The following is a 14,841-nucleotide window of genomic DNA, read 5'->3' as shown; positions in this document are numbered from 1 at the left end:
CAGCATTGTTATTGAATTTTATGTTTTATTTAAATAATAGTTCATGATAATCTATTGACTAGCTGTTGCGGTGTCAGGGAGGACAAAGTGTTGGACAGAGTAACCAACAGTGTCATCCAAGATCGCTGCAGACATGATTAAAAAAATCAGAGAAGAAGCCATTGTTCTTTTTCACGCTTCACCCTCTTTTAGTTGAAAACAACCAGAAGCAGCACAGGAATGAACAAAAAACAATCCAATCATTGATTTGATAGTCATTTTATTGAACAGAAGAAAATATAACTCAAAATGAATGTATTAGACTGTGGTTCTTCATATTAAAGCATTGAAGCTCATCGCTATTAAAGTGCACTTTCAGTTTACAGCCAAAACAGAGACTTGGATTCATCTCCTCCTTCCCTTGCACAACAAGCTCTATCAGGTCTTACCGGCTGCAGGACCGAGCTCTCATAGGTAGAACACTGTCACAGTAAGATAAACAGACGGGTGATGGACTGAAGGAAACACCTGTAAAATGAGCAGAGCCCAGAGGATGATGATGGCCCCATCTAAGCCCAGACCGATCAGTGAAATGTTTGATTATGAAAATAAATCACATGCCATGGCCTTTGTGAACCTGATCTTGACCCAACTGAATAATCACGGTCTTCAAAACACCAAATAAGGAAATATCTTTTGGAAGAATGGCATCCATCACACCAGTTCTGATTTGTAGAATCAACGCTGTGGTGTCCTGAAGCTCTTTTACAAGCTCCTGGTGGACCAACATCTTCCTGAGACACGTCCTGTTGGGTTACCTTCTAATTCATCACCCGTCTGTATAAGACCAAGTGCAACAACTGAGCATCTCAGTGCGGGCGAGTGCATAAATGTTCATGGAAGATCAGCACATGAAAAGTCCCTTTCCTCTCACCTGAGTCTCAAAATATCTCAGACAACTCCGGCTACTGTGGCTCAGTTCAACCCAGTAAAAGCAACATGACCGATGGGGACCTGTGCACCCCTTTCTGATTGACTATATGATCAAGTGATTGTAAATTAGCACATTACTTCTGAACAGGGTTTCATTAATGCTCAGCTAAAATCTTGCACTTTAAAAAAATATTATTTTGTATATTTCCAGACGTGTTTTTCTACATAATATACATGTACAATTGTGTCTTTCTTTAAAAAGAAAATAATGTTCTGTTGGACTGTTGCAACGTGAGTATCAACTCCAGTTTGGCACGTATTCCTCGTGACTTCACCCGCTGACAGAAAACACGGAGGAGACGGCACAAAAACAAGCGCATGAACACCTAGAGTTTCACCGTTGTCACTCTAAATTCTGCCTCTCCTGTATAGACGTAGACAAAGCAGTAAATTAACTCTATTCCTAACTCTTAATTATAATGAGATGTGTTTGAAATGCAAATTTCCTCTGATGTGCAGCAAACAGGAATGTCATTCACATGAAACAGGACAAATGAACAGTTCTTCCATGTCGCTCTATTCTACAGGGCAGGTCAACAAACCCTGGGGAAAACATCTACAGTACAAGGGATATATTGTATTACTCAACAATGCAGCTTGAATTTCACCTCTGGAATCCTGGGATTTAGGTTTCAGATGTGCTACGTATGACACACACACACACACACACAATCAACATCATCAAGGTCAGAGACAAACCCAGAGAGAAAAAAAATGCTGTGTATCAACAAAGGAAAGAAATTAAAAAAGAATGAGAGAACATTGAAGCTATGATCCCAGCAGTTTGTGTGCATTCCACATGGTGAAATGAATTTACTTTGATATCACGAGCACTCACACAGCACTGGGTAAAAAAAATCATCCGAAAACAAACACGTCTACTACCAACATTTAAATGTCCTATATATATTAGTCTCACTGGGAAAATTGCACACTGAACCATTTCACCTCTTATTGCACTAGTTTCACTTTTTCATGTCAATCCAAAGATTATTGGAAGGTAGTGTCGCGCTTGCATCAGGTTAATCCGTCATATTTATTTAACATGCAAAAAAAAGGAAAAGGAAACCGATAAAAGCAACTTTTTTTTAGCTGTCATCTGAAGTTGTGCATTACATACACCACGTCCTTCACACTGAGAGCTTCCACCTCAGTCCTATCATACAGGGCTTTTAGAAAGAGCCACGTTACACAAACACCTCTAATACGGACTTATACGGTCCGTATTAGAAATAATAAAGCAATAAATATGTTAACTTCAATAAATAGTGGTTTTCTATCTGAACAAAAAATTATAAAGATGCAGCTGGTTTGAATGGAGATTTAACTGCGCTCACACTCAAATATAAGCCGAGCTTTTGCCAAGATTTCCTGCCCTGTTTCTCTTGCTCCCCTGTATTTTATGGGAACAGCATCAACAGCAAAAGTAACCAAAAGGAGATTCCCGGTAATTTCATTTGCATCACTGCTCTTGGCAATCTATCTAAAAAAATCTGAGCAGACATTTCAGACATGCACAGAAGCAGCGTAAGTGCAAGAAGAGGAGCTGAAGCGCCGGAAAACTAAGCACAAGCAGGGATATTTGAGCAGAGGGTTTTGAGTGAGAGCAGGAAATTAACAAGTCCTACTCTCAAACTGAAAGACCACACTCTTGAATAAAGAACAGGGAAAAAAACAACCTTTAAGGGATATTTTACCTAAAATTGAATGTCTACTCAGCACTATGCTGATGGAGGGGTGGGTGAAGTGTTTGAGTCCACAAAACACTTCTAAAGTTTCATTGGGAAACTTTGTTGCAGCAGAAGCCAGTACAATTTAAGTCAATGTTGAGTCCTTCTTCAGATGTAATAAAACAGAAAAAACACAACATGCTTCCATACTGCTCCTGTGGTGTCATCAGAGTGTCCGCAAGCCCCAACATTCATATTCGACTCGATTAAGGTCTCTTACAAGATGTTTTTAGCCCCAAAGTCCAACGGAAGTGTCAGGGCTTGCGGACACATTGTTGACACCACACAAGCAGTTTGGAGTAATGCCTTGTATTTTATTCTGCTCTAACAAAGTTTACCCCTAAGACTCTTCAAGTTCTTTGTGGACACTTCACCCACCCCTCCATCGGCATACTGGTGAGTAGATGAGTGAGTTCTAATTTTTGGGTGAACTATCCGTTTAAGGCTTTCCTTTCCTTTGTAGTGTTTCAGTGTCAAAGTATTGGTTCGTATGTGGTTCGTAATAACATGAGCTGTCCCGTTGACTCAGTGCAGCTCACAGAACAAAACAACCTCTAGACTGTTATTTACTCAGTTTAGGGAGTTGTTAGCTTGTGACTTCTATAATTAATGCTAACGTATTGCTTCAGATTCTATCTATGCTTTGTATACAGTGTTTGTCTCCAACTTCATTCATGAACACATCAGAAGGACAGGGACAATGAAAGGAATCATGTGGGGGAAGGGGACGTAATATATAAATAAATGACATAGTACAATTTCTGACAGCTGTCTGTATGTGCATCAGACCCTTTACCTCATCTCGTTCCTTGTAGAGAATCACCTCCTTCTCCCACTAGTCTATACCAAGCACGTACACTCCATGTTGTGTCTGTCATGCTGTTGAGCATTTTTGCTTTTGTTTTAAAGTGCAGTCCAGATGCAGGTGACTAAACACAGAGAGAAAGATGAAGTGCAGATAAACCCCAGAGGCTGATGACACTGGGACTGGCAAAGGAATGGCACATGTGTCAGAGAGGTCTGATGGGGAGGAGGAGGAGGAGGAGGAGGAGCAGGAAGAGGAGGAGGAGGAGGAGCAGGAGAAGGAGGGCAGAAGTCTGGGGTCTGTTGGGCTGAGGGTCAAACATACAAATAGTTTCATCCTATTCAGTCTCATCCTCTGTCAGCGGTCAGTCACTCCCTGGACTGGTAGAAGAGGATGTATCCTGACTCAGAGTTCTTGGAGATGTCTGAGGTAAGCCCGTAAAACTCCTCGATGGCCTGGGCGTCAATTTTCTGCAAAAACAGAAGTGAAACGTAATTGATGAACAAAAACAACAGTAAAAGCACAGTGAGAGAGAGAGAGAGAGAGAGCGAGAGAGAGAGGGTGACGCACCTCCACAATGTCATCATCAAATAGCAGCCAGAAGCCATGACTCTTCACTATGGTGATGTAATGACCTCTGTTTGGACCACTGAGGAAAAACACAGGGACATTAGAAGGCTCTAGATGTTTTCAGTCATGAACCAGGTCCGGACTTTTACTAGAGTTCGCCTTTCACATATGAACATCAAAGTATCCTAACGTAACGTAGTGGGAAGAGCATGCAGGAGGCGGGTCTTGACACGATGAAATCCTCCCCAGCATCAGTTCTTATTTTTCTCAAGTAGCTAACACCTTTATCCTAATAATGTTTTCAGTTTTGCATCCAGTGCATGTCAGAAACATCACCGACAAATTGTGAATTCTCTGCTGTATTCTCACATGGGCTCACTCGGACTTTGCATTCTAATATACAGCTCCTCTGGTTCAGTGCATGCATTTTTGCATAATCTTGCTAACTAACAGAACTTCTTAACAGGTCAAAATAAATATATTTTCTTGATTGTTGAAAACAGAACTGTGACTGTCAGAGCTTATTGATACGATGTTCATTCACATATTGAGTGCACTAAACTTCAAGTGTAAAATGGGTGGGGTGCCCCTTAACTTCATTCTAGTAACGATGAGCCGTACCTGCCACAGTGAACCACCACAGCAACGAGATCGTACATGCGATCCAGGTTGACCGCGTCCCCAGATGTGTTGAACAGACGCAGCTCCAGGGGGAACACCACTCTGTAGGACAGCTTGGTGTAGCGGTGCAGCTGCTCCATGTACTTGAACCTCTTCAGGTGCAGGGCCAGGATCATAGGAAGCTTCTTCACACGCATCCTGCAGAGAAGGACACGCGTGTTCAGTGTGGGTCTGACACATCACAGCGCTGATGTGAGCTCCGTGCTTTACTGACCGTTTCTGTGCCTCCTGCTTGCTGCAGCACGCCTCACAGTAGTATTTGTACTCGCTGCACAAAGTCTCTGTGTTACTGAAGTCCCTAGAGGAGAGAGCATGCCACAGGAGGCTCAGTTATTTACCTTCAATTAACCAGGCAGTGACAAGGACAATGACAATGTAGAAGACAATCTACTGTCAGCTAGGGTGGGTGTTGTTTGGATTTGTTTCTAATACCGATGCTAAATCAATACATTTGATTTGAACGGTGCCTTAACCGTTACAATTTATTATAAAACGCACACAAAACGACAATAACAGCTTTTATATTGCTCAGGTAAATCGTAATTAACAAATGAACTAAGTACTTAACTTAAATACATACACATATAAATAAGGAGAAAACTCTCAACAAATTAATATAACAAAATCACATAATAAATAAAAACGCTAAAGACTTTTGTTGTCATGTCAACTGGAGTTTGAGGTAGCTACTAGCTAAGTGTAGGCTAACGTTTGGTGCTGCCAGTGCCATGCATGTTGTGTGTGTGTTGCCACCAGTGTTCGGTGTGATGTTAACCAGGCACGTGTTGTTTATGTTCTAGTACAGCGCTCATGCACAGATATGAAGCATTAAAATCTGCGTTGTGAGTTGGTCCAATAGTAGTTCAGAACACAACCCTACTGTCAGCCTTGTAGCTGTGACTGAATATGCAACGGGGTTCAAAATTCTGAGACCTTGTATTATTACACAGTGATCCTAGTGCATAGTAAATATATTCTACCTGAGACAGTGTGTTATTGATGTGTTTTGCTCCACATCCACAGAAAGATCCAGAAAATCCTCGTCTTTGCTGCTCACCTGTAACACAGAGGGAGAGAGGAGACTAAACTGTCATTTTCTGTGGCTGAGTCAGTGAGGATAAGCCTGCTCTGCTGTGACAGAGCATACACACACACCCAAACCCCCCCCCCCCCGACACACACTCGCACACACACACAGTCTTTGAAATGCTTATTATGCTGAGTAGATGTTGTCTCCGCACAGCGCATCGCCTCAGTGTTTGCAGGGGTTGTTCAGGGCAACTCGTCCCACTCCTCGCCCTAAAATTTGAGGACAAAGCCTCGGGCGGTCCTGACGTAAAGTGGGTGGTCAGAGTCGGCAGGTTGAGCTCACTAAATCAGTTTGTTTTTTATTTTGCATCTCTCAGCGTGTCTGCAAAGAGCTTATTCCCTTTTCAGACTTATTCCGGAGCGTCAGGGTGATACAGGGACTCTGCAGGAGTGTAGACAGAAAACATAAAATCTTCTAACCATTTAATAGAACTGTTTAAAATTAAGCAGGGACACTGACCGTTTCACAGTTGAGGCAACGTGTCTCATTGGTCAGTGTGCCTTGGAAGATATCGTGAACCCATGTGGGCTCTGTCTTGTTCTCCGTCTCCGTCTCCGTGGGGACGGCGGTGCCATTGTTCTTGAGGCGTCCGTTCTGCCTCTCCTGCTTCTTCTCCTCCTGCAGGATGTCAGCCACTGTGTTCAGCAGGTAGTTCAGAAATTCGTGTGCGTCCTGTTGCATGTAGTTGTCAAACAGATCTGGAGGGAGATACAGAACAACATGACGATGATGACTCGTAGACGGAGATCAAGAATGTACAGAAACATCAAATCTTTTTGGCCTCTGTTTCCTGCCATTTAATAGAGGGAATACTTGTCCATTCTGATATTTACATTTCTGGACGTGATATTCCTGCACCTTGCAGGCCTATACTAAAGAGATTTAACACACAGAGAGATATTCTATTATAGCTGAATTACTGAAATATACATTTAACATTTTGGGAAACAGGCTTATTTGTTTTCTAGAAGTTGGATAAAAAGATGATACCTATTTTATATCTGTCTGCCAAGTATAATGTCATCATCCATGGCCTATACTGGTTATGCTTCAAGGGTTGGAGCCAATCCCAGCTGACACTAGGCGAGAGGCAGGGAAAACCCTGAACACCATTGTATCACTGGACTGACATATAAGCTGTGTTCAGACAAGCGCTTAGAAGTGAACATTTTCCTGAAATGTTCCATCTCATATGGGCTGTATATGAGAACGCAAATGTCAAAGTCAGTTGCTTCAGACATTTTCTGGAACTTTTCCTGCAAACCCCCCGATAGTTATATGACCGTAAAATGTCAGAGTGAGTCCATGTGAGAATACATTAGGAAACTCGAAACTGGAAGAAAACGAGAAGATTTGAACCAAGAATCTTTATGCTGTGAGGAAACTACTGCACAACCATGCAGCCCAGTAGAACACATGTTTAAGCCAATTAGTGAGCGTTAGATGTGCTGAGAGTTTCCTCCTGTTTCCAGTCTTTATGCTAAGTTACTTTAAACTGCAATTAGCTATAAATACATTACATACAGAAGTTTAGGCATTTGGTACATAATTCTGTATAGAATCCAATAGCATTTCATATAATATCTGTGATATCTCTCTTCGCTGTCCTTTTTCTCATTCTTATAAAAGGTATGTGTTATTAACAACATCAATAATCAATAACAACAATGAAAAGTGGGGATGTAAACAAAATCACGGGCTCCACTGATGCTATCAGCCATTGTACACACTCCTATTTGACAGATCTGTATGTGAAAGGTGAAAACTGAGAAGAGGGGGATCAGCGGGGAGAGAGAGAGAAAAAATGAAGAGGCGAGCGGAGAGGAGGCAGCTGACCGAAGCCGGGTCCAAACAGAGATTGCATTGTTCATTCACATAAAGAGCTTCCTCAATATGGAGAGCAGAGAACAGTCGGCCTCTCTGTCAGCTCGACTCTGAATGACCTTACCCCCAGCACACACCTGTCCTTCACCTCAAATATTCAGAGCATATTAAACAGGCACAGCTACCGGACGACAACACAGAACCACGCATCTCTGCTCCCTGTCTGTCTGTCTGAGTGTGGAGGGGTGTACTGTGTGGCTTAGCAAGAACAAATAATAATTTAAAAAAACGTTTTTAGAGGAAATGGTTACAGATGCTTTAATTTTAAGACTTTGTACCTCCAGAAGTCCATATCCTACATTTATGTAGACCAATAAGCGATTGTAGACATGAACTCCCAAAAAATGTCAACAGAATGTTTTGCTCTGCCTTTCACAAATGACCAGTGACGGTGTCCACAGTCAAAGTGCAAAGTGAGTGCAGGTCAGTGGGGGACGGAGGTCATGCAGCAGGGGAATACGGCACGGTAAAAGGACACCGGACATGCAATGTGGATATCTGTGTCCTTTTTTTCATGTCTTTCACGTCCTTTACACAACCACACACTGACATTTTACTAGGGTGCTGGGACGAATAGTTGTCCGGAGCAACAGAATATTTCGCAACCACATCCGTTGTTCAGTGGATCTCTGAAAGAAGCTAATCATACATTTTTTAAATAAATATAAAGTTCTTACCGTTCTCTTTCCGTAGACGGGAGATGAACTTCTTGGGTGGGATGACGCCCACTTTCTTCTTCTGCGTGGCGATGGAGTGGAAGAGGTCGGCCAGGCATGTGAGCAGGTTCTCCTTCTTCTTCTGCTGGGCTTTGTAGGCCAGCACATTCTCCCGGAAAGGCCGGCAGAAGTAGAGAGCCTGGAGCACTGAGTTACAGTAACATGTGTTTCCGAACTGGAGGAGGGAGGACAGAGAGAAGGTTTCAGTCCATAAGTCAGTGTAGCTGGGTGAAAAATACATGCACTCTTGTTTTTTCACTGACTATATATAAAAATGGATCACTTGTCTCCACTTCCTACTATCCAGAAATGAATTGTGATCAATGTATCGCATTTGGAGCCAGAGTGGGCGCAGTGATCATTGGGGGATGGAGCCACACTAGCAAGATCCCGCTGAGTCATACACTCGACCAATCATGAGTCAGTCTCAGCTGTCAATCATGATGTTTCACCAGATTTTTATGGCATTAAATAACTAATTAAAACTAAACTTACCGCGTGGGATAACAGCTACACAAAATGACATACCATCTTTCAGAAAAATAACAATTATTTGATGTTTACTTTAACATAACTTTGGCTCCTGCCCACTCCTGCCAAGAGGATTCTCCCTACCCTGTCTAGTGCCCCTGAGCAAGGCACCTTACTCCCCCAACATCTGCTCCCCGGGCGCCGTACATGGCTGCCCACTGCTCTGTGTGTCCTGCACCAGATGGGTTAAAAGCAGAGGTTCAATTTCCCTCCTTGCATGAGTGTGCTTGTGCATGTCTGTGCATGTGTTTGGGACAAATAAATGTATCTTAATCTTAATCTATCATGGAGGAGGTGGGGTTTGTGAGCTGTACTGCAGCCAGCAAAAAGGAGGCGATCAAGGCACTTTGGCTTCTCTTTTGTCATCCATCTTTATATATAGTTAATGGTAAATATTCATTTGGCAGACGCTTCATCTGTTGTGTTGAGAAACCTGAGTGTTCATGTCAATGTCATATTGAATAAACACAACATGCTTTGATTGGCAAACAGACAAACAACACATGTTCATGTAATACATCATCCAGTAAACACCATGACTCACTGGGGTGCTCTGGCAGTTTGTTTTGAAAAATGACACCAGTGTTCGGTCATTGACCTTTGTTCATGTACGAGAGGACTTAGCGATACTCACGTTGACCAATCCAAAGTAGTGTTCATTGATTGGAAATTGCTCCGGGCCGATGTCTTTCTCCAGAGCAGAGGCATTGGTGCCCTGAAAGGACAAAACAGGAAAAACGTGGGATTGTGCATTAAGTTGTCATCATCTCCATCGTCTCATGTGACACAGTTTGCATATTAATGTTTATTGAGAGTCACAAGGCTGAAACCAAAACCTAATTTGTTGGTCTGTGTGCAGTCAAATTGATATGGAAATATTGTGTTCCCATCAAACAACATGCTACTGAAGCTTCAAAGCTTCAGTAACTAGATCAGAGGTTCTCAATGTTTTCTTGAGATAGGATAGAAAATCTTCTCATTTACATCCCTTGAAATAATTTGACAGCCTTCTTTTCCATACCTGTGAAAGAACAGCACAAGATATAGAAACAAGGAAAGTTATTAAACATCTTCCTAATAATTGCACATACGTCTGTCTATGGAATGCATATCTCGCTTACCATTCTACTTATCGGCTTAACACTTGGCATGTGTATTGTAAATAGCCTGAGAGTGTGCAGTGTAGAGTTTTGTGCTTGTGTGTTTTGTATTTATAAAGCGCTTTTCTAGTCTGATGACCACTCAAAGCTCTTTACAGTACAGTTTCACATTCACCCATTCACACACACATTCATACAGTGCATCTACTTGCAGCACTTTTGTTATTCAATAGGGGGCCATTCAGGGTTCAGCATCTTGCCCAAGGACACTTCAGCATGCAGATGGGTCACACTGGGGATCGAACCGCCGACCTTCAGGTTGGAGGACGACCACACAGAAATCTTATTCATAAATTCTTCATGCAGTGTACCAGGCCTGGGACAGACACCAAGGGACCAATACAGCTCCACTAAGTCCACTGACAGTGATCACTTAGGGTCTTTTCATACATGTATGGACCTTAAAAAAAAGCTTATGTCTTACAGTTTTTACCGGCTCTGTCATTGATGTACTGCTCCTCTCTGTGCCTCTATCACTCATGCTGCACACCGCCAAACAAATCGAGCGTACGCCGCCAGCTGCTCTGGCTGTCCATACATCGTCTAGGTTTACAACTGTTGTTTATACCCAGTCTGAGTTTACACCTGTCCAAAGACACTGTGTGTGTGCGTGTGTCTGGCTGTCTGCGTGTCAGTGAGAGAGAGAGACGTGAGCAGTGGAGTCTGTGTGTGTGTGTGTGTGTAAATTTAACAGAGACGGCAGCCTCACAATTCTCTATGCAGGAAAAACCCTGGAGCATTAACACAGGTTAAAAGAGAGCAGACATGTTTAGAACAGGCTCTGCACTAGTATATTACAAGTATTCACCACATCGATGTAGAATTAACCATATATCAGGATCATTAATTTCAGAACCCAAAATGAGAAGTTTATTCTAATAAGGCATAATTGACCAAAATTATCTTTCCTCACAACATCCTGCTCATTTTCATTCCTTTGCTTTCCTAGAAAAAAACCTCCTGTCAAAACAGAAAAAGGATATGGTCTCAATAGGCCGACCCATGTCTAAAGTCAGGAGTATTTAGCATCTGACTGACGGGACAGAGCACTTATCTGTTGTCAGGCCCTTTTCACATCAGACCTCAAAGCCTTTTCCAAATGAACCTCAGCTTTGTCGAGCTAACACAGACGACAATTTAATCTGGGGGAAGGCTTTGACTTTCAATGACCATCATTTCTCTCTGTCAAACAAGGCCGTGAATAATACCTCTTTGTCCGATTTTCTGCTTCCAGTCTGAGATGCTGCAGCGCGTACGCAGGCACAAGTTCATGCACTGCCCACATAACCAGCTTCTCGTCTTGTGTGTTACACATTGAGTCTGTAATGCAAAGACCCTGGGCAGAAAGAGTTGGCCACATAAATCATTTGAGTGAGACATGAAGTTTCCACACAACGTCGACCGACACCTGAAGCCACATTTTGACACCTGAGCTCCTCATTATAAAGAGCAGGCTGTGGCATCATTTATTTAGAAGGAAAAATAAACAATCATCAAAAGGAAACAAGGCGGAACAGGACGATGTGACCTGTGAGCGGTCGTCATGACTACCACAAACTGCCGCCACCTGTCTGCAGAGGCAAACATTCGGACTTTGCATCAAGTTCATTTCTTTCTCGAAAACTGAATATGTTTGGCTTTTGGCCTGTTAGTAAAAACAAACAGGTAATCAATCAACATTTTTGTATCACTATATCCTGTCACGTTTTACAATTTGAGAACAATTAATCAATAATTCATTGAATCAATTAGCTGAAGCCCTAATTAGAAAAATACTCAAACTAATTTTCCGACTTTAATCACCCAGCTTTACAGAGGACTGGAGAGGTGTACTATACAATGACACCTCATTGTATAGTACCATGCTGCCTATATCTACAACTTAGTGATTGTAACTGATTGTGGCTCATAAGGTAGAGCCACTAAGTAGAAGGTCACAGGTTTGATCCCCACCTTCTCCTGTGCACTGGACAAACTCCAAAAGTGACAGCTGGCCTGTCAGTGTGTGAATGATGCCTGATAGAAAAAGTGCCCTGTACAGAAGTGTGAATGGGTGAATGTGACTTGTAGTGTGGAGTTTTGTTAGTGGTCGGCATGACTAGAAAAGATCTGTATGGATATAACACACCTGACCTGGTGTGAATCTGGGTTCATGTCATGCTCCTTACATTTGATCCAGTTTGTTTTGGTTCCACAGTGTAATTTAGAGAGCAGACTTAATTCTGTTCTTCATCATCCCCTGCGTGGGCTGTTGTCAATTCGTCTATTAGATTCACTACCTTTTTTTGAATAGGGTGCCTAGACAAAAGTCTATCTGTTGAATGGAGAAATGCATGAATGGTCTCCTTCATTCATCTCGTTGCCTCTGAAATATCAATATGGTTTTACTACTAACTAAATGAACGTCTTCGTTGTGGATTATTAGCAATTCTGTGACCTGCTTCAGCTTCCTTTTCTGTCGTCGATTGTTTGATGCTGTTTCCAACTCTCGGCAATTGGCCCAAAAGCCTGAAAGATTCAAGAACATGTTTTCATCCCGCGAGCGATCTGTATTGTGGTTCAGTTTGATCTGGAATGAGACCACCTCTTTAAGTCGGACTACATTTTGGTCAATTTGTCCAAGGCAGCTTTCACACCTGTTATTTTGGTTTGGACTAAAATGAAAAGTTGCAGGGTGCTGGAGCAAACGAGGAAGCTATGAAAGCGCCCTGACTCGAACTAGCGCTAATTTCCAGGGCACCTCTTTACCTGACCTCCTGCACTGAACAGATTTAGCACTTACTGCAAGCTCTCCCACTGTAATGAAGGGATTTAATGTTGTCTCTCAGTCGCTTTTGGATAAAAGCATGTACAAAACGAATAGATGTAAATGTACAACGTGTGTGTGTGTGTGTGTCATTAGTGCACTCAGGACTCTGACACAGGCGGCAGGCTCTTGACACAGGATCCTTCTAAATAAAGGGGAGAGGCATTAAGCAGAGCCATATAAGACGGTTCTTAGTGAACACGACGTACACACAGATTAGTGCAGATCCCTGCTCTCTGTGACCAGGATGTAATGTGATCGTGTGACCAGTCCTCTCCACATGCACTGCCTCATTCACCTGTCAATCATCTCCGACCTGCACTGACTGCACGTGGTCTCTGCAGGATGCAACACACAGGGTCAACCCCACTGAGAGGGAGGCCATGAGTAAAGGTCTGAGGCTCATTCATGTCAGGGTTTGAGCACCAGGACCTGCTAAAACATACATCCTTACAGCTTCCACCTTAAAGGAAGGTGCTGCAGGAGGAGGAAGAAGAGGAGGAAGCTGAACATGCACCCTGCAGGAAGAGGTGGTGGAGGATGAGGATGAAGAGGAGGGAGATATGAACAAGAAGAGGGAGGATAAAACCAGCAGATGGATGAGGTGGATGAAGAAGAGCAGGCGGCTCGAGCATGCGTTCTTCAGGAAGAAGAAGAGGGAAAGAAGAGGATGAGGAAGCTGGAGCATACACCCTGCAGGAGGAAGAGGGGGGCAAGAAGAAGAGGAGGAAGCTGGAGCATACACCCTGCAGGAGGAAGAGGGGGGCAAGAAGAAGAGGAGGAAGCTGGAGCATACACCCTGCAGGAGGAAGAGGGGGGCAAGAAGAAGAGGAGGAAGCTGGAGCATACACCCTGCAGGAGGAAGAGGAGTGAAAGAAGCAGAGGAGGAAGCTGGAGCATACACCCTGCAGGAGGAAGAGGGGGGCAAGAAGAAGAGGAGGAAGCTGGAGCATGCACCCTGCAGGAGGAAGAGGGGGGCAAGAAGAAGAGGAGGAAGCTGAAGCATGCACCCTGCAGGAGGAGTAGGATGAGCATGACATGGAAGAGCAGGAGGAAGATGACGAAGAGTCGGAGGAAGAGGAGAAGGAAGCTGGAGGAGGAGGAGGAGGAGGAAGAGGAGGAGTGGGGGGGTCACCAATGGAAATCAAGTTCAACACAGAGGCTGCAGGCGTATCACGCACGCACGCACGCACGCACAGAGTGAGTGATTACTCACCATATTACAAATGGAGGCGATGTTTCTGACAGTCATTGAGTTCACAGTGTCCCCCTCACCAGCATCTTCATAAAACAAACATGACGCGGGAGCGAGGCGGACGAAGCGAGCAGGTTCACAGCCGCGGCTGGAGGCCGGACTGCAGCCTCCAGCGTCAGAGAGCAGGCGGAGGGATACGGAGCCGCATGCAGCCAGCAGGGAGCCGAGGGGCGGGCAGCACTCCGCGTCGAGCCGGCCTCAGCCTCACACACTGCCCGGGAACTCCTCAGCGACAGACCGCAGGTGCATGGTAGAACCGAGGGGAAGTTCCAGGCAGCAGGTTGTTAGCAACGACCGAGAGACAAGCGTGATGTGCGGGGGGAGAGCACCGGTCCCGCCCATCCCGGGAGAAACTCCAGCGCGGATTGGCCCACGCTGTTATCTGTTGATTGACCGGGCGGAAGGACCATACGCAGACTTGCACGGCTAAGCTCAGTTGAGCTGCAACCACTCATCAGCGACCCAACGAACAATGGCTTCTGGGAAATGTAGTTGTCTTGTGGGACGCATCTAAACAGATATAGCGATAAAATATGCAATGTTACAAAAGTTACCCCCGATATTAATCAGCAGTGATTTGGTATTTAATTTAATGATGATCAATATAAAACTGTTTATAAAAAAACACCAAAATACAAAGT

General features: G+C 43.8%; 1 protein-coding gene across 1 annotated transcript; it reads right to left on the bottom strand.

Annotated features, from left to right (window-relative positions):
• Nucleotides 1-242: 242 nt before the first annotated feature.
• On the bottom strand, nt 243-14,476 carry usp46 (ubiquitin specific peptidase 46). The gene is made up of 9 exons (XM_061078569.1): nt 14,162-14,476; nt 9,614-9,694; nt 8,410-8,623; nt 6,308-6,546; nt 5,739-5,815; nt 4,973-5,056; nt 4,699-4,896; nt 4,078-4,156; nt 243-3,977 (listed from the first exon to the last, which is right to left on the bottom strand). The coding sequence occupies exons 1-9, from the start codon at nt 14,195-14,197 to the stop codon at nt 3,876-3,878; spliced, it is 1,110 nt and encodes a 369-aa protein (XP_060934552.1). The 5' UTR covers nt 14,198-14,476; the 3' UTR covers nt 243-3,875.
• Nucleotides 14,477-14,841: the final 365 nt, after the last annotated feature.

The sequence above is a fragment of the Limanda limanda genome, chromosome 9 (genome assembly GCF_963576545.1).
Source record: "Limanda limanda chromosome 9, fLimLim1.1, whole genome shotgun sequence".
Lineage (NCBI taxonomy): Eukaryota > Metazoa > Chordata > Actinopteri > Pleuronectiformes > Pleuronectidae > Limanda > Limanda limanda.
Note: the sequence above shows the minus strand (reverse complement) of the source record. Positions and strands in the feature narration are given on the sequence as shown.

Bases quoted from the DNA above. Each gene is read 5' to 3' on its own strand.
- usp46 (XM_061078569.1), bottom strand. From the start codon at position 14,197: ATGACTGTCAGAAACATCGCCTCCATTTGTAATATG. The intron at 9,695-14,161 runs GTGAGTAATCAC...TTGTCCTTTCAG, and splicing joins TCGCCTCCATTTGTAATATG to GGCACCAATGCCTCTGCTCT. The intron at 4,897-4,972 runs GTCAGTAAAGCA...CCTTCTCTGCAG, and splicing joins AAGCAGGAGGCACAGAAACG to GATGCGTGTGAAGAAGCTTC.